A 19,983-nucleotide genomic window follows, 5' to 3' on the forward strand; every position below is an offset into this window, starting at 1 on the left:
CCTGGCCACGTACGCGTATTAATATTGACTTGGTTTTTGAACAATGCGAATATGTTACCTAGGCAATTTTGTCAGGCAGTGTAATAGAATAAAATACATAAAAGTTAAAACCTTGGACAAAATGAATATCAGCTCCACCCCTAGAGTCTGGGCTGGGGGCCAGGCAGTAGCATTTTGTAAGTCTCTCCACTGGCGCCCAAGTGCAGCGTTGAAAACACTGCTATTGAGGATACCCGTCGATAACATATTCAGTTCAAAGAAAAGATGAGCCTGAGAATACTTTCCACCTCATCCGCCACCATCACTGTGCCACATCCGTCCATAAGTACGAGACATACGTCCTACCTGTGTTATTCCCCCTTAGAAAGGGAACAGATGACATTCATCACAGTCTCAGAGCCAGGGAGGGATGGAGCCAGCTCTCAAAAAATCCAACTGCAAAAAAGCCAGGCTCTTAACGCCCCATCAGGTGACTCTCTACCTGAGCTCTCCCCTGAATAGGGAACCTGGCTTATTAACGACGTGGGATGGTTGCTTGTGTCGAATCAATTCATTATGTGTGCCCATCCTAAGTAAACGAGCGTTCAGGAGAGCTCCAGGCTGCCCAGGTACACACTGCCCATTTAGGTATGTTGTACCTTCAGTTTCCTTTCTGGGACAGCCTCCCAGTCTGTGGTCCGGAACCACCGATGCCGTTTCACATCTTCTGCTCCATTCTTCAAAAGAAACATGCATCATCAGTGAACACAAGGTTGACAGGATAGCAAAGGAAATATTCCAAAAGAATCTCTACACGATCCCCTACAGAGAAAAACAAGAGTTTTCCCTATGTTTTGAATCACTCTCCCTGGAGTGTGAGCTATTAGGGAAAACTACAGATGAAGGCATTTGAGTTTCATTTGCTGTCCTTCGTCGTAGAAAGAAATCCAGTCACGAGGTCCACGTGTATACCGCTCTGGACCACAAAGACGGAAGTCTAATTACGGTTCAGCCTCCTGACATAAAATTAGACTGACACACGGTCAGGTCTGAGTTTGACACCTGTTTTCATCTTGACAATTTCCTCAGGTGAAATTACGCTCATTTTAGAAACGGATAAACTGAGATTCATTAAATGATGTCATTTGCTCTGTATTGCCCAGCGAGTAAGTCTGTAACTCAAACTGAGGATGTCAGACTTCAGAGATTTTAACAACTACCCAATGTTGCCTCTCAATTAACAACGTGTACAGCACAGGGAATGCTACTCTATACTCCGTAATAACCTGTATGGGAAGAGAATCTAAAAAAAGCGTGGATGCATGCATATGTACTCACTTTGCCGTACAACTAAAACTAACACAACACTGTAAATCAACTCTACTCCAAAAAAAATTTTAAAAAAAACAACAACACAAAAACCAATGTGTACTAAGGTCTGTCTAGTTCATCCTCAGCTGTGGTGTCAATAGCTGGACGGGAGACACCACCAGCACCAGGACCTCTGAAACTCCCTTCCAAGTTCTCAGCCTTCAGCTGCACCCTTCTTCTCCTTGTTTACGACACTTGTAGCAACTTTTTCATCAATTAAATGTGTGAAGGTATAAGACAGAAACATGTGAAGTCTGTGACACAGGAGCCAGCGCATCTGAAGTTAACTTTTTAAAACGTGTATCGGTTCATATTTTTTAAAGTTTTAAATGATTTACCCTCAAAAGAGAAAATTCTCTGTAACCGTATCTCCAAGAGGAAGGAGACGGGGATGTCAATGTTTTCTACTTTTCTCCAGTCCTATTATTTTGAAAACTCTTTTTCTTTTCCTATTTCTTTCCATCCATATGTAAGTCAAATAATGACACCTGATGAGTGTTACCTTGAGGGATGCTGAGAGAAGGTAAATAAGACTGAAGGTTTGCTCCCTAAAAGTTCAAACTCGGTATGGATACTAAGGTATTATGATATCTGGATAGATGACAGAGAGATAGATGTAGATGATGGTAGATGACAGATGATGAGCTATTTAGATAGATCACTGATAGATACATTTATAGATGATAGATGAAAGTTAGGTAGATAGGTGTTCAATAGATAACAGACAGACAGATGATAGACAGATGATGGAAGATAACAGACAGACAGATGATAGGTGATAGATACATAGGTAGATAGATGATAGATAAATTGATAATGGATAGATAGATGAGGTATCTAGATAGATGACTGACAGATGATGGATATGTTGGTAGATTGATGATGGAATATCACTGATAGACATATAGATAGACATAGATGATAGACAGATACAACAAATAGACAAAGAAGTGAAAAAGAAAGTAAGTGCTAGAAACTTTCCAAGTGTGGAGGACAGAGCAGTGTCCATAGAGGATGAAGGAGTTAAACACAATTGTCTGTTTTGGAAGAAAAAAGAGAAACACTCCAAACGAAGGAGCACCAGGAGGAGAAAACCAGCCAGGTATTGGATGAACAACTACCCTGTTTCACAGACTTGTTCCTTTCACCAGTGATATCCAACCACTTAGCGTTTACTCCCCTCCTTAAGGACCTGAACACTTGAGCCAATGTCCATGAGTAGCCTTAACTAGCCAACCAATTTAACTAGCTATGGATTGAACTGTGCTCCCCACAAAAGGACATGTTGAGGTCCTAATCCTCAGCACCTGTGAATGTAACTTTATTTGGAAACAAGGTTTCTGTAGATGTAAACAAGTCAGGAGGAAGTCATTGGGGTGGACCCTAAATGCAATGACAGCGTCCTTACAAGAGGAGAGGCCCAGATACAGAGGAGAAGCCCTGGGAAGACAGAGGCAGAGACGGGAGGGATGCGGCCACAAGCCCAGGGACGCCTGGAGCCCCCAGAAGCTGGAAGAGGTGGGAAGGACCCTCCCCTGGAGCCTCTGGAGGGAGTGCGGCCCTGGGACACCTTGACCTCAGACATCTGGTCTCCAGGATGGGGGAGGATGGATTCCTGTGGTTTTAAGCTCACGGTTTGTGGTCCTTTGTTACAGCCGCCCCAGGAAATGAACACACCCACATAAACAGAGGGCCCCAAGAGATCTGCAGGGTTCAAGTCTCACACACAGGTCTACTTTGTCCCTCAAGACTGCAACTGACAGGGTCAATGCACTGGTCCATGTCTAAGTTTATCCACGGACGTCCAGAGCTAGAAACAGCTAAGAAGATGTCCCTGGTTTGTCTCAAATTCAGCAGTGCCAAAACAGAACCAAGACAGGCATATACAATATCATAGTTTATACAAGTCAGTTCCTTACACATACTTCCCTCCAGATGAAAAGTTTGACAAAATCGCACATGGTGTACAACTTTTAAAATGATGATTAATTCACATACAAACCTGCACATGCATGTTTATAGCAGCACTATTCGTAACAGCCAAAAAGTGGAAACAGCCCAAGTGTCCATGGATGGATGGATGGATGGGTGGATGGGTGGGTGGATGGGTGGGTGGATGGATGGATGGATGGATGGGTGGATGGATGGATGGATGGGTGGGTGGATGGGTGGATGGATGGGTGGGTGGGTGGATGGGTGGGTGGGTGGATGATAGGTGGGTGGGTGGATGGATGGATGGGTGGGTGGATGGATGGGTGGATGGGTGGGTGGATGGGTGGGTGGGTGGATGGATGGGTGGGTGGGTGGGTGGGTGGGTGGGTGGATGGGTGGGTGGGTGGGTGGGTGGGTGGATGGATGGGTGGATGGGTGGATGGATGGGTGGATGGGTGGGTGGATGGATGGGTGGGTGGGTGGATGGGTGGGTGGGTGGATGATAGGTGGGTGGGTGGATGGATGGATGGGTGGGTGGATGGATGGGTGGATGGGTGGGTGGATGGGTGGGTGGGTGGATGGATGGGTGGATGGGTGGGTGGATGGGTGGATGGGTGGGTGGGTGGGTGGGTGGGTGGATGGGTGGGTGGGTGGGTGGGTGGATGGGTGGATGGGTGGGTGGGTGGGTGGGTGGATGGGTGGATGGGTGGGTGGATGGGTGGATGGATGGATGGATGGTTGGATGGATGGATGGATACACAGCATGGGGTCCATCCACACAGTGGAAAATGACTCAGCCGTGAAAAGGAGTGAAGCTCTGACACAGGCTACCACGTGGATGGACCCTGAACACATAATGCTCAGTGAGAGAAGCCAGACACAAAAGGTCATGCTTTGTATGATTCCATTTTCATGAAAGCTCAGAATGGGACAATCTATAGAGACAGAAAGTAGCCCAGTGGTTGCCTACCTCCAGGAGGGATAGAAGGATGGAGAGGTGATAGCTACAGGATACGGGTTTCTTTTGGAAGGGGTGACCATGGTCTTTAAAACTGTGGTGATGGTTGCACAATTTTGCAAATACATTACAAGCCATCGGACTGTCCACTTTAAACGGGTAAACTGGATGGTATGTGAATTATACCTCGATAATGTTGTTTAAAAATATAAAAGTAAATAAAGTCATGATTCGTAACCTATAGATCACTGTTGAGTCACTGGCTCCTTTGGAGAGACAAGGAGATGGGGTGTAGACCCAGTTTGATTCTGCATGTCCCAGAAACCCAGATTTGGAATTTGACCAATGACTCAATATGAATGTTCTGCCTTTGCTGAAGTGTGTGAAGTCAAATGACAGGCACTTATAACGCATACCACTTAATGTATACGGACGGAAACACTCACCTTCATGTTTCCCAATCTCCTTGTTCTGTCGACAACAAGCAATTTCTTAATGAGGTCTCTGTTTGGGAGAAGGCGACAAAAACACAGACATGTTGATACGGACCCATGCAAACACAGTAGGTCAACAGCAATAAAATCCAGACCGTACAACGTGGACACTGGAGCAATGGTTCACACTGGCTGAACGCTTTCTAACGCTTCTTTCTAACCATTATGCGTTCCTAAATAATTTCTGCGACGCAGAGTTGCGAGAGGGACCTAGCTGAGGGGAAGAGGTTGATTAAATACCGTAGAGAAGAATAGCCTTTGAACGTGACCAGCAGCAAGAGAAAATGTGCCTGCCCTGGGGATGGTGAGGCTTCATTTCAAATATACGCCGACTACACGACATGTGCTTTTACCAAAATCGATGGTCTCGCTTTGCCCTGTGGGTCTGCTTACCTGTGGGATTCTTGTCTGGCCATCCCTGCCTTCCTGTAAGCACGTAAACTTACTGGATCCCTTTCGTGTGTGCTGGTTCACTTAGATCCTCCTTCTAAATAGCAGACGGGGGACTTCCCTGGTGGTCCAGTGGTAAAGAATCCACCTTCCAATGCAGGGGACACGGGTTTGATCCCTGGTCAGGGAACTAAGATCCCACGTGCCGCGGAGCACCTAAGCCTGCGTGCCACAACTACCGAGCTCACACACCTCAACTAGAGAGGCTACGTGCTTTGGAAGCCGCGCGCTACAGCTACAGAGCCCACACACCCTGGACCCTGCACGCCACAACTAGAGAAGAGAAAACCCGCACACCACAACTAGAGAGAAGCCTGCACGCTGCAACGAAGACCCCATGCACTGCAACAAAAGATCCCCCATGCCTCGACAAAGATCCCACGTGACGCAACTAAGACCCGACACAGCCAAAAATAAGTTAAACAAATAAATAAATAATCTTGTTTAAAAATAAATAAATAAATAGCAGACAGTATCAGTATACAGCAGGACGGTCAATTATGATGGGAAACTGGAGATGGTTTTCAAGACTTCCAGAAGATGGGCTAGTTCTCAGAGTAACAGTTAAGGAAGTAAAAAGTATAATGTGTGTGTTTAAGTACCTAATACGCTGAGTATGCTGTGTATAATAATATCCAGGGACTTCAAGCATATAAGGATGTTTTCTAGGACAATCAAAAACCCCCGACTCAGCTTTAAGCACCTCAGCTTTCCTGAATCCAACGATGCCCCGGGGTGAGCAGCACAAACCCAGGCTCCAGCTACGCCCCGGGCGCTGTGACCAGCTAAGGAGGCTCAGGTGCGTCAGGTGATAAATATGAGGGGCCAGGGACCCAGGGTTCCTCACATCTGGACTGTGAAATCTCCCAGGTTCCTACTGATGTCAAACTCTGTCAAGGCATAACTGTAACACAGAGTTTCCCAACACCGTGCATCCTTAAGTAGAACTGGAGTCCTTCTAGACGTTTTCCCAAAATCCATCTCAAAGAGAAAACCCGAGAACACTGGCTCACCTAAGGCTAGGATTGAGCCTTAAGGCTAGGATTTTGATGTGTCCATCGAAAACAGAGGAAATTTACTCTTGCACAAGGCAGAGGGATACAAGAGCGCTGAGAAATTAAGGTATCTTTCCCGTACTTAGTGAGTTTCCCCTTCATTATTTTGACATACCAAAGAAACAAACCAAAAAAAACAAGGTCACCAAACACCACACTCCCAAAACATCCCCAAATCCATGTGTTTTTTCTTCTTTTTCCCTATCACTTACAGCACCCTCAGCCCTATGAGTGCATATCCTTAAAGCTGTCTGTCCCAGGATTATAAGAAAATCAAAGACTTATTTAATATATAATATTAGATCTTTGCAAAACAGCTCGATCCTGAAGGCAAAAGGTGCAAAGGAAAAGGGGCCACCCGATATGGCAAAGCCACGTAGGAACTCTGCAAGCATCCAAGACGTGACAGGTGGGCACGTCCATCCTGGAATGGCTGTGAGTCCACTGGCAAGCCCTTGATTCACCGAGGCTGAAATTCTGAATCCTACTGACTCCCCGGGTGCCAGCTGGCTTCTCCTTGACCACTTTCAGACACAGAGAAACACTTGTAAATATATATGAGTTCTATACCAAGTTGGCACCAAGCCCCAAAGCTTTTACTTCCTCTTCAATTATATGTATTCCTGCAAGGAATCTTAAGCTTCATCCAAAGAGACATTTGCCCAGGCCAACACGCTGACACGGCCCAATGCTGAGGTTGTAGGAACCCACAAAGGACCTGAAAAACTTCAGTCAAAATTCTACACTCAGGGTCACCCGGTGACAGTCATTTGGGTAAGAAATGACTCCTTACGGTTCTGCTTCTCAGCCAGCTCATGAAGATCTAGGCAAAAACGTGAAGAAGTAAAATTTTACTCAACTACGATCTGCCATCATCAAAGGCAGCAAAGGGTACCAGGTTCCTGCCCTTGCTGAGCCCCCTCATTGGGGATGTGAGAGGAAGTGCCTGGAGCTGCCTGCGTGAGCCCTAACCCTAACCCTAACTCTAACTAACCCTAATCCCTAACCTTAACCCTAACTAACCCTAACCCTAATCCTAACCCCCAAACCCTAACCCTAACTAACCCTAACCCCTAACCCTAACCCTAACTAACCCTAACCCTAACTCTAATCTCTAACCCTAACCCCTAACCCTAACTAACCCTAACCCTAACCCCAACCCCTAACACTAACTAACCCTAACCTTAACTAACCCTAACCCTAACCCCAACCCCTAACCCTAATCCCTAACCCTAACCCCTAACCCTAACTAACCCTAACCCTAACCCCAACCCCTAACCCTAACTAACCCTAACCCTAACCCCAACCCCAACCCCTAACCCTAACCCCTAACCCTGATCCCTAACCCTAACCCCAACCCCTAACCCTAACCCTAACCCTAACCCCAACCCCTAACCCTAACCCTAAGGATTCCAGAACAGCCTCTGCTGCTTCTCTCTTGAAAGTAAACTATGCAAAGAAGACGGGGAGTTGGCAGGAGACCAGACGGAGATTATGCTTAGGTTTGTTCTCTTTCTATACCACCTTCTTGTTCACAAAACGTTGGAAACGTACTCAATATATGAACATGAGCGTAAAAAAGAATGAAATTGTGCCCTCTGCAGTAACATGGATGGACCTAGAGATGATCATACTAAGTGAAGTCAGTCAGAAGAGAAAGACAAATACCATATGATAGCACTTATATGTGGAATCTAAAAAATGATACAGGGACTTCCCTTCCAGTGGTGAGGGCTCTGCACTTCCAATGCAGGGGGCATGGGTTCAATCCTTGGTCAGGGAACTAAGATCCTACATGCTGTGCACTCACAGACACAGAAGTCAAACTTATTGGGAAAGGGGGTGGGGGGAGGGATAAAGTAGGAGTTTGGGATTAGCAGATACACACGACTATATATAAAATAAACAACGAGGACCTACTATATAGCATAGGGAATTATATTCAATATCTTGTAATAACCTATAATGGAAAAGAATCTGAAAAAGAATTTATATGTATATAAATATATGTGTATATGTATAACCAAATCGCTTTGCTGTACACTTGAAACTAACACAATATTGTGAATCAACTATACTTCAATAAAACAAAATGGATAAAAAAAATTGTGGTAAAATAGAAATAAAATTTACTATTTTAACCATTGAAAGTACATATATTAACATAAGCAAATAAATGACCTAAGATTTATGGCTCTCCCCTTCTCTTGGGGAAACATCTCCTGGAAGAATTTAAGTCCTTCCTTGAAAAAGCAAGGGGATCCAGTCTGATGATCTTCTGTGTTGCCTAAGACCATCACAAGTTTACAAAAGAAGGAAGCAGACTATGAGGACACAGGAGGTAGTTCATCCTTATCTTGCTTGGAGCATGTGCACCCACGGCAACAGCAAAGTCATACCCATTGCGGGCAGGTCCCACCGACGTGCAGCGGGTGTTTACAAGTCCCAGGTGTACCCAGGAGAATTCCAGGGAGTCTACAGGGGCCATCAGCTAGCAGTGCCCATGGGTGTGAGTAGGCGCTAATCTGATCAAATCATTGGTCAATCGTTGATACATCTACAACTCAACTTTATTTTTTTCTCTTTATTTTGTCTTCTCTTAATACCCTCCCCCTGCCCTTCCTCATCCCTCCCCACCCCTCCCCTATAACTCCATTTTTAAAGTGCTTTGCCATCCATTCGAAACAACGTCACTCAACACTGCTGGGATTTGGAGCCTGGGAGAGAAATCCTAGACCATATTTCTTCATTTCTTTCTAGAGCAATAGACTTTTGAGTGCTGTATTCCCCTTGTCACCTAACTGTCGGACCATTCATGACACAGAAGTCCCCCTTCCGGATAATTTATGTCTAACTGGAGCCTCCTTTTCTTGCTAAAATCTTTTAAAACCTAGCTGGTGGGTCAAACACGACACAAGCTCCAGCCCACACGAACCAAGAGGAACACCATCCGTGAATCATACTGAGAATCTCGATTTAAGGTAAGTACATTGATCACTAAGAAACAAAACTAGATGCAGCCAGTGGCCCCAGGAGCCGATCACTGTCATGAAATAAGTTTTCTCTGAACTTAATTTCCACAGGTTACTTTAAGATTATGTAGCAAAAAAGAGAGAGGAGTTTAGTTCTCAACTAAACACAATTAACCCCATTTGGGGATCAGGAGGGGTTTGGAGCACCTATCAATGTATCTGGGAAATACAGTAAAACAACTGGAAATTAGGACTTACAATGGTGCAAATGGCTAAAAGCTGACACACAGAGCAAGGTCGTCGGAAAACCTAAAGCATTCTTATCCTTTAAAAAATTTAGTCTTTTCCCCCACTGCCGTAAAAATGCACACCCAAAGTTTAACACTGAAGCAATGCAAAAGTTCTTGAAACAACGAGGGCGTAACTCAAAATTCTAGCAGGAAAAAGGACTTTAAGAATGAAAATAATTTAAGCAGGAGAGAAAAGCTAAACTCTGCTAAAGCCATCAACACTTGTGCCAACCGCAACACTAGCTGGGAGGAAGGACACCCTTCTTGTCAAATAACAAAACGGCTCTCTTATTAAATATGATAACAAATGCCTTTATTCGCTAATTGTAAGTGTCATTTATTTCAAACGGTATAAAATAGGGCTGAGAGTCATTAAAAGGTGAAGTCTCATCCCAGCAGAGTCATGAAAACCTTTTCCCTTTTGGTGGAAAAAATGACTGGTCAGAACAGCTTCAGCCCAGCATAGAGAATAACACAGGATGGTACCCCGCTCGGCAGATGCCGTAAGTGGGGTTTCTTAGATGCTTTAAAAATAAACACACCCGATGAGGAGGGAAACGGTTTACTTACTTGACACTGAAGTCCAAATGTCTGGGGAAATCTATCTTGCCTGCAAGAATTTTTTGGTAAATGCCAAATGCGTTGTCATCAAAAAACGGAGGAAACCTGTTAGAAACATAAACATCTATTTTTAGTGGCAAGCAAGTGTGGAAAACATCCCTGCTTTGTAAGGATGACTCTTTCTGCCTGACCCAGGCAGAACAGAATTTATTTCACGGCAGCTCTTTCCTCCCACCCTGGAGTCCATGGATGGCTCGAGACCAGCTTCGAAGAGATGGTTCCAAGAGGCCAAGCGTGAAGCACTGCAGCCCAAGTACAGAGGATGGGCCAGCAAAGAAAAGGCAATGACCGTGAGGCCATCTGACCAACTATGAGGTCACTAGGGTGCCATTAAAAATGTCTCCCCAACTGGACCATGAGTGGACCTCTTTGTATCCTTCCTGCATACGGGAGTGTGTAGCACACAGTAGGTGCTCAATAAGTGTACACAGGCCAAATGTAAGAGGATAGGTTACACTGTATCATATTTTTTTGGCTCAAGTACTTCATAACTTTATAGAAGCCAATATGTGAATCTCCATAGTCGATGAATTCACCTTCATCCTACTTTGGGAGGTGAGTGACAGCAAAGCTGGTTTCCAGTTTGCGATTTTAGGCACAAAGATCTACACTAGGGGTTGGCCAATGATGGCCCACAGCCTCTTTTTGCCAATAAAGTTGTACTGGCACACGGCCATGCCATACATTTATGTATCAACTGCAGCAATGTTACCACAATTAAAGACTATAGTCCAGTTATAGAAACTAACAGACCTATCCTTTCTAATATCTGGAAATAGAAAAACAAAAAAACGTGACATAAGCTAAAGAAGAAATATACTTACAACTGCCAAGACCAAGAAAAATCCAAGAAACTCTAGAAGTAAACCACTAAATATATACTAGATAGCCACATGTCCCTGGGCACAAGGTATACTTTTGATATTTCCTCAGAGTGCTCACGGCAAAGACCTTCAACTCAAAAGCATAACCTCTATTCAGTTTCTTTAGAAGGAGGTCTTCTAATTCCGTAGAATAAGCAATGGAAATATAAAGGGGAGTTTTCAAATGATGGTCTGATTGATGATGGCAAATCTCAATGATCAAAAATAATTCTCGTGTTGATTACAAATCAACTCCTCATGTTTTTTTTAAAGAGAAACAGTGTATCATGGGTGGAATGGTGGCCTCCAAAGTTACATCCACGTCCTCAACCCGACGACCTTAAATGGGACCTTATACGGAAAACAGAGTTTTTGCAGATGTGATGCAGTGAAGGGTCTGAGATGAGGTCCTCCTGGAGGAGGGTGGCCCTACATCCAATGACAGGGTCCTTCTAAGACACAGAAGAGGAGAGACACAGACACAGAGGAGAAGCCCTGTGAAGATGAAGGCAGAGACGGGAGGGAGGCGGCCACAAGCCCAGGGATGCCTGGAGCCCCCAGAAGCTGGAAGAGGCAGGAAGGACCCTCCCTGGAAGCCTCTGGAGGGAGCACGGCCCTGGGACACCTTGATCTCAGACGTCTGGTCTCCAGAACTGGGGTAGGATGAATTCCTGTTTTAAACGCCCCAGTTTGTGGAAATTTGTTACGGCCGCCCCAGGAAACCAATACACAAATATATCACAGAGAAGAGAGAGTTGAAAAATATTTAAAAAATAAAGAACAGAAATATGAAGTACAAAAATAGAAATGAATGGGAAAGTGGAAGGAAAAGAGGTAGGTTCCTCAGAAAAATGGAATATTCTAAATAAATGTAGAAATGCAGCTGCGTGCAGCATAAAATAGCCTTTTTTCCTTATGTGATACTTTCGTTCCTCAGCTTTACACTTGGGCGTGAATAGGAGCACAGAGTCCGTAAGACCACAGCTGTACCTCTTGGGGTCACTGGCTGTTATGGTCTCATAACTACAACTACTCTGGCCAGTTGTGCTTCCAGAGTTACCAGCTTCCATGGATTGAGAAACTAGCCAGGCCGGGAGACACCCAACCCTCGCCAACCGTGAACGCCTTGAAGCTCATAAATCCCAAGCTAGCCCTTCGCGTGCGTCAGGAGTTTCCTCTAACAATGGTTGGGGGAGTCATATTCCTGTCTTGGGTGGTGGCCCTGTCTGAGTACATCCAGCTGTATGATTTCACTGGGGGAAACAGATACACATTCAGAAATGGGACCAGGGGAAAATGTGTCATACATACCTACCCACGTTCATGGAGAATATGACACGCAGTACCCTGGAGTAGCTGGCATTACACGACACTATCATGGGAAAGGTATGTTAGCAGTAGTTTAACGAGCGGAAAAAACAATAATAAGTGAGCACTGACAGATCTTGCCTGAAGGAAAAAGCACGGAGAAGGCCTATTGGAGAAGTCGGCGTGTGGAAAAGTAGCCAAAGAAAGTGCCCTCAAATCTGTCTTTAATCCAACAGAATCCTTCCAATTCTTAATAAACGGGTGCCCATCATACAGAAGTGGGCGTTATATGCACCTTCACATTGTCCATGGTGAGACGTAGTCAGAAGGACAGCCTGCTCTTCCCCATGAAGGCAGGCTCCAGAATTTCGTCGGAAAAATGCATGCCAATTTTGCCATTTTCTCCATCATCTACCTGTGATCCTTTTTATAGATACCTTCGACCTACCTAAATCTTCCAGTAAAAAAAGTGGATTGTCCAGAAACAGGCGCCATCGTTGTTGCGACCTCGTGTTCTTCATCATACCCCGAGAGACTCCCGTTACAAAATGATGGTCCTGGGACGTCCCCAGTGGTCCAGTGCTTAAGACTCCATGCTTTGGACTTCCCTGGTGGCACAGTGGTTAAGAATCCACCTGCCAATGTAGGGGACACGGGTTCGAGCCCTGGTCCGGGAAGATCCCACATGCCGCGGAGCAACTAAGCCTGTGCGCCACAACTACTGAGCCTGCGCTCTAGAGCCCGTGCTGATTCCTCAGAAAAAGGGGCAAGAACAAAGTATTGGGCCAGGAAACACTGGGGCAGACTGTAGCGTGAGAGAGTCCCGGGGCACCCTATCTTTGGCATGGCAGCCGTGATTCTCAATGTGGGGTCCCAGGGAATCCTCGGGTTCCTCGAGGCCTTTTCAGGAGCTTTGTGACATCCTTTTTCTGACTATAAATCTAAATATGGCTGCATTTTTGTCATATACCTCAACCAAAACAACGAATCACACCAGACAGAGCATGAGAGAAGGGAAGAACGCAGTGGCCCGCAATTAAGCTGGACATAAAAGAGACTAATGAACATGTGAAACAACGTCACTCTTTTCTCTAAATATTTTTAATACTAGGAAATAGGTATTTTTTCATTAAAAATTTGATTTATGTTAACCATTAATCACCTTATGTATAAGATATGCTTTTACATATAAACTTATATATATAATCTCAGTTTAATTTTCAAATGTGGTAAACATTGACAGATATAACCTGCATCAGTGAGAGCTCTTTGGGGTCGATACTAACATTTAGGAGTGTTTCCATAACTTTTAGGAAGGGAGTAACTTTTAGGATAGATGGTTATTGAAAACTTTTAGGGTCCTGCGGCAGAAATGTTTTGAGAACCAATGCAAAGCAGCTAACGTTCCACATGGGTGCAGCTCCAAACGCAGACAAGTTCCACCTTCCTGAAAAACAGGCGTGGGACTGAACTCTCCACATGGGTGGATATGAAAGGAGTAGATGATTGAAGACATCAGGGCTGAGCTGGTGCTCCTGGGAAAGGCCACGAATGGGCCACCTCTCTTCAATCCAACCGAAACATTTCTTACTCGATGAAAATAAAACCCCCGTTATGACATGCTCTCACACCTAATCACACGGCTGGTTGGACCCACAAATGTACTTCTTGTACGTCATGAAACAGTTCAACCACCAACGAAAGCAATAAGCAAACAGACAAGACAGAGTCTAGTCTGATCTTGCTAAAGGTGCCAAAACAGAAAATGGAAATCCAACAAGCACGCGGGAGATGGGGACTTGGAAGAAAAGGCCATCTCCACCGTCTATATCATAACTCCCTCCCACTGGCCACCAAAGGCGTCTGGGTTCAAGGGGGTGAGAAGAGCAGCTTGCACCATCCAGTGATCTCATGGGCAATTCACACACGGAACCAGATGGTTTCAGACCCACTGGGCGCTCCAGAGAGAACGGAAAGGGGTGCTGGGGCAGGGCGTGGGTGGGAGCTGCGGAGGAGGGCTCTGAGGGCAGGTTACAGGGTGAGCCTGAATCGTGAGGACCAGAACAGAAGGGACCAGCCGGGGGGGATGCCCTCAGGAGGCTGGCAGAGAGAGGAACAGCAATGCCTCACGGGGTGCTGGAGGGACAGGGGGAAGGCCTGCGATCCCAGGAGAGGGGCCAGGCCTCCGTCTAGGGTGGGCAGATCTTGTACAGACCGACTCAGAGCCTCGTATAATGATGAGGGGCTCCGGGTCTTTCCCCTCGAGGGCTGCTAGGGAGAAGGACGCGGCTGGCTGGTGCTGGGGAGGGACCCCTCCAGTGGCTGCCAGGGGAAGGTGCCACAGGCAGGCGCAGGGGCAGCTGGAGGAGACACGAGGACACTCGGGGCTGCTCCAGGTGAGAGCGGAGGCTGGCCAGACTTCAGGGACAGCCCAGGGTCAGCCGGGCGTGCAGTGTGGGCAGGGATGGATGGCTCTGAAAATACCACCCAGACAAGCCTGACTCTAACCGGAAATGTGGAAAACAAAACTATGCTGACTGAACAAACAGTTCCCTTTTATGAAATGCGAAGTTCAGCTTACGGTGTTCTGGGTTAGGAGAGGGTTTGAGTTATTAATCTCCAATTATTCTAATAATAGGACCTAGATTCTAATTACATTATTTTCTACTGAATTCCTAATATTTTCTGAGAATACTAGAAATACTGCATGGCTAACATTCTACTGAAATAGAATATTTTCTAATATTCTAATATTTTAATATATTACATCTCAATAGTAATTAGAATATTATTTTAATATATTATATCCTAATGGTATCTTAGTTACTATTAAAATAGCATATTAAATTATTAGAATTCTAATAATTATGTTTATATAATAACCCTAATAATAATTCTAATATATCCTAATATTATATTCTAATTCCACCCTATCCTACTTTATTCTACTCTATTTTAATAATTTTCTATTATAGTCTATCAATACTATGTTCTAATAGTATATTATATTCCAACATTGTCTTTCCTAATGGTATTCTGCATTATTATGTTCTGTACTATTATAGTATATCCTAACAATAAAGACAAAACAGAGGACACATGAACCCCATTCTGCTAAACATCACTGGGCGCTAGGATTCAATTCTCCTCGGGCAAGGCTGCCCTCTCGTGTTCAGTAATGCACAGGAAGGAAAATATGCTGCTGGCTTGAGTGTGGAAGCTGATCGAATACAGGTGCAGAAAGATGTACAATTTCTATACCTTCTTGCTGGATTGACCGTACATGCCATTTATTTCAACGTTCTGCTTTGATTAGGACTTCCTGGGCTAGGGTGCATATGAAGAAATTTGGGTCTATGGGATTTGCTAGAGGTGTTTGACTAAAGAGCAATGGAAAATTGAAAAGATTAGATAGATTGATAGATATTGATCTATGATTGACAGATAGATATTGATCTATGATTGATAGATATTGATCTATGATTGACAGATAGATATTGATCTATGATTGATAGATATTGATCTATGATTGATAGAAAGGCAGATAGCTAAAAATTAATAGATATACAGTTAGAGATAGATATAAATAGATGATAGATAAAAATAAATATATAGAGAGTTAGAGATCGATATAGGTAGATGATAGGATAGATGACAGACGATAGATACATAGATGACATATAGATGATAGATAACATATACAGTTAGAGATAAATAGGTACAGATAGTAAGACAGACAAAAAGGTAGATAGATGATGGATATAAATGACAAACTAGATGATAGGTAAATATGACATGATAAACAGGTGACAAGAGTGGGTAGATAGATATGTTATGTAAATAGATGACAGAGCTGATAACAGATACAATAGAGAAGATATACAAAGACGACAGACAGATACAGATGACAGATAAACAGACGACAACTAGATATAAACGACAGACAGATCACAGATAGATGATGACGAGATGGATGACTGAGAGACGAATACGGACAGGTTTGCACAGATTCCCCCCTGGCTGGTCGGTCACACACTCAATGCAGGAGAAGGCCTCTTTCCATCTTTCTTTCCAACTGAAAGCTTTGGACCAGCCCTGCAGGGAATCAGACAGGCATGGAACAGGCCCTGGGTTTTATTAAAACCAGAGTACACTCAGTGTCTGCAAAACTTACCAGCAAAAAGCACAGCCGCCAAAGAAAGCAGGACAAAGGGAAGGGGCAGGAGCGTGGACGGAAGGCAACACGTCAGGCAGAACGCACAGGTCGAGGAGGAGTCCCCAGGTCCACAGTTTCTGCGAGGGGGATGCCTGCTTTGTGTGTCCATCCTGCATGTCTCACGCGGGAGCCACACTTCAATATTTAATCAGGCCGACCCCTTGAGAAACAGCCCAACTCCTGGCTATCTGGACCAGGGGCAACGTGATTCCTAACCTCCCCTGAGGCACGTCTGGGATTTCAGGGAAGAACACCCTCCTTCCTTTCCGGCACACTCTCCGTTCATAACGTCCTCAATTGCGTTATCCAACACGTACGTTACCCAGCTCTGGGAATCACTCCAGAGTGTCCGTGCGGGAGATGAACAGTATTTTCTTGGGAGACAGGGACACTTAAGAGACAGGATAAAAGACCGCGACAACTGTGCCCTGCTGGTCCTTCAAGCCTGCGCTTTTGCTCTTGGAAATCAAGCCGAACGGTCAGTTCGTATCACCGTCACCAGCAGCGGGAAACTGCCGTGCGACCCGACCCCGAGAATCTGCCCCCGACCCCCAGTGCCCCATCCTAGGGGCGGGCCGAGCACCCCAGGGCCAGCGAGTGGGGCAGCGACTCGCTGGAGACGTCTCCACGGAAACGCGACTCACCCCGAGAGCATCTCAAATATCAGGATGCCGAGGGCCCACCAATCCACGGCTCTCCCGTGGCCCTTGCTCTGGATGACTTCGGGGGCCAGGTACTCGGGGGTCCCGCAAAGGGTCCACGTCCTGTGGGCAGAGAAGGGGGTCCACAAAACTCAGCTGTGCTTGGCCAATGCATGCGTCTCAGAAGCACTGAAAGTTACAGTCACTGAATCAGTCAACAAGATGCCTTAAACCCTCGCCCCGTGGATAAAGACAGCAGCCTTGTCTGCCCTGACTTTTGTCCTTTATCAACACTCTGCAACCAAGAGAGAATCTGAGTCACGGCCCTGTTATCACGGCTGTGTTTTGTTCTCGGTGCTTACCTTCGCTGCTCAGAAAAAGCAAAACCCCCAGTCCCTGTTTTCCCATAACATGATGGGAAAAAGGATTCAAGGATTGACTCAAGGGAGGGAGCCTCAGGAACCCACACGTCTGCTTTGTGAATAAATGAGCTGGTTCTGTCCCCCCAGAGGAAACACAAAGCGACAGCTAAGTGTCTTTTCCACCTGCTCTGCAAAAGGCCTGAACTGTTTTTGTGGGTTCGCGGTCATTTTAGTATCCGTGGTGGCTTTTGGAAATCCTCAGGTTAAGGGGCTCTGGGATGTCTGGGGTTTAAACGGGGCGGACACCTTTGAAAAGGCTTTTCTCCCCAGGAGTTGAGGCTTGCAAAAAATTTAGCTTCTAGCCCCACCTAGAGGACGGCTGGCTGAATGCAAGAGATTCCACCCAGCCAAGCGGGACCCAGCGTAGAAAGCGGAGATTTCTGAGTGTCTGGGTGGTTGGTTTTTCTCTGGGTCATCCCTTCCCCGTGCTGCCTTAGATCTGTCTTTTTCACAACAGATGGGAGAGGCAGTCTCCTTCTCCTTTTAAGAGAATTCTATTTATACTCTGAAAAGCCCCAATGTTTAATTAAAACTTATAATTTGTAACATTTCTGCTGAAATATCTAAATGTTTATGCCCTATGGAAAATAGACTGATTTTTTCTAATTTCCTCTTTATTTGTATATCTCAGTATGGAGGATTTTGCTAACAAAAATTCACCCGTGAAAAGATAAAAATGGTACAAACTTCCAGTTGAAAGATTAAGTCCTGGGGTTGTAACATACGGCGTGGTGACTATGTAGTTAATAATACTGTATTGTATATTTGAAAGTTGCTAAGAGAATAGATATGAAAAGTTCTCATCAAGAGTAAAAACTTGTAGCTGTGTGGTGTTGGATGTTGATTACAGAGTTATTGGGGAAGGTCATTTTATAATAGATACATATATCCAATCACTATGTCGTACACCTGAGACTAATACAGTGTTATATGCCAATTATACCTCAATTTAGAAAAAAAAGGTAAAGAGCCATCAGTGGATGATGGATACACAGAATGGGGTCCATCCACACAGTGGGATATGACTCAGCCACGAAAAGGAGCAAAGCTCTGACACAGGCTACAGCGTGGAAGGACCTTGAACACACGATGCTCAGTGAGAGAAGCCAGACCCAGGAGGACAGGTATTTTATAATTCTATTTATATGAAATATCCAGAAGAGGCAAATCCACTGAGAAAGAAAGCAGGTTAGCAGTTGTCAGGGGCAGGGGGAGTGACTGGTAATGAGTATGGGGTTTCTTTTGGGGGGGGATAAGAATGTTCTGGAACTAAACAGGTGTGATGGTTGTACAGCCTTGTGAATGTGCGAAACGCCACTGCATTCTTCACTTTAAAATGGCTAACACGGTGGATTTTGTGTTATACGAATCTTAACAGAATTTTTTAAAGCCACATAGTTTCTCTCTGCTACACCCCAAGGATCACATATTGGGTAACCTGGTCCCTTACACCTCCCGCTGCATTTAAGGCAGACTCTGAACACCTCAGGACCCCGTTCGACAGACTCTGCTTGAGGTCTGCAACCTCTCAGGTCCCTGCGTGCTCCAGCCCGTTGGCAAGAAAGAGGGAAAATGCAATTTTTAAAAACCCTGTGTCCGAAGCATAGGAAAATAACACGCTAAGGTCATGTTCATGTTTTATATGACAGATCAGTGATAGTGATTAACACCCAAAAGGGCAACCACGGACTTTCCTGGCGGTCCAGTGGTTAAGACTTTGCCTTCCAATGCAGGGGGTGCAGGTTCCATCCCTGGTCGGGGAGCTAAGATCCCACATGCCTGGTGGCCAAAAAAACCAAAACATAAAACAGAAACAATATTGTAACAAATTCAATGAAGACTTCAAAAGGGGTCCACATCAAAAATATCTTAAAAAAAAAAAACAAAGGGCAATCAAAGGAAACACCAGGGAAAATGCTGTTGTGACACACGAGCTATGAGCTCCATCGGAGCCTTTAGCAAAAGTCTGAATGGTGACTTTCTCTTCCCAAAAGTGCAACTTAGACAGCTAGGCTGTTAAACCACAAAGAAGATTTGGAAATCGCTTGGTTCCATCCCATGTTCTTACATTGGGTAAAAGTCCAAGGCAATCAATGTCATCTGCCTGTTTTGTGTTTTTGGTGTGTGTTTGTCATCATGACATAACGCTAAATCCCCAGAACATATTTATCATATAACTGGAAGTTTGTACCTTCACCCATTTCCCCTTCCGCTCATCCCCTGCCCCTGGCAACCACCATTCTACCCTCTGGTTCTATGAGTTCAGCTGTTTTTTTAAAAAATTAAAGTATACTTGATTCACAATGTTGTGTTAGTTTCAGGTGTACAGCAAAGTGATTCAATTAAACACATATTTTTTTTTCAGATTCTTTTCCATTATGGTTTATCACAGGATATTGGATATAGTTCCC

At 44.9% G+C, this 19,983-nt stretch overlaps 1 protein-coding gene across 3 annotated transcripts in view; it reads right to left on the bottom strand.

Annotated features, from left to right (window-relative positions):
• The window catches only part of PRKX (protein kinase cAMP-dependent X-linked catalytic subunit), a 109,562-nt gene that overhangs the window by 30,408 nt on the left and 59,171 nt on the right, over positions 1 to 19,983 (bottom strand). For all 3 annotated transcript variants that reach the window (XR_011072244.1, XM_068533154.1, XM_068533155.1), the window contains exons 4-7: positions 17,154 to 17,273; positions 10,072 to 10,167; positions 4,687 to 4,744; positions 639 to 716 (exon numbers count right to left, since the gene is read on the bottom strand). Coding sequence is in view for 2 of the 3 variants with exons in the window: in XM_068533154.1 (XP_068389255.1) it covers positions 639 to 716; positions 4,687 to 4,744; positions 10,072 to 10,167; positions 17,154 to 17,273 (352 nt within the window). In the remaining variant the exon portion in view is untranslated. The remainder of the gene's footprint in view (positions 1 to 638; positions 717 to 4,686; positions 4,745 to 10,071; positions 10,168 to 17,153; positions 17,274 to 19,983) is intronic.

The sequence above is a fragment of the Eschrichtius robustus genome, chromosome X, assembly GCF_028021215.1.
Source record: "Eschrichtius robustus isolate mEscRob2 chromosome X, mEscRob2.pri, whole genome shotgun sequence".
NCBI classification, from domain to species: domain Eukaryota; kingdom Metazoa; phylum Chordata; class Mammalia; order Artiodactyla; family Eschrichtiidae; genus Eschrichtius; species Eschrichtius robustus.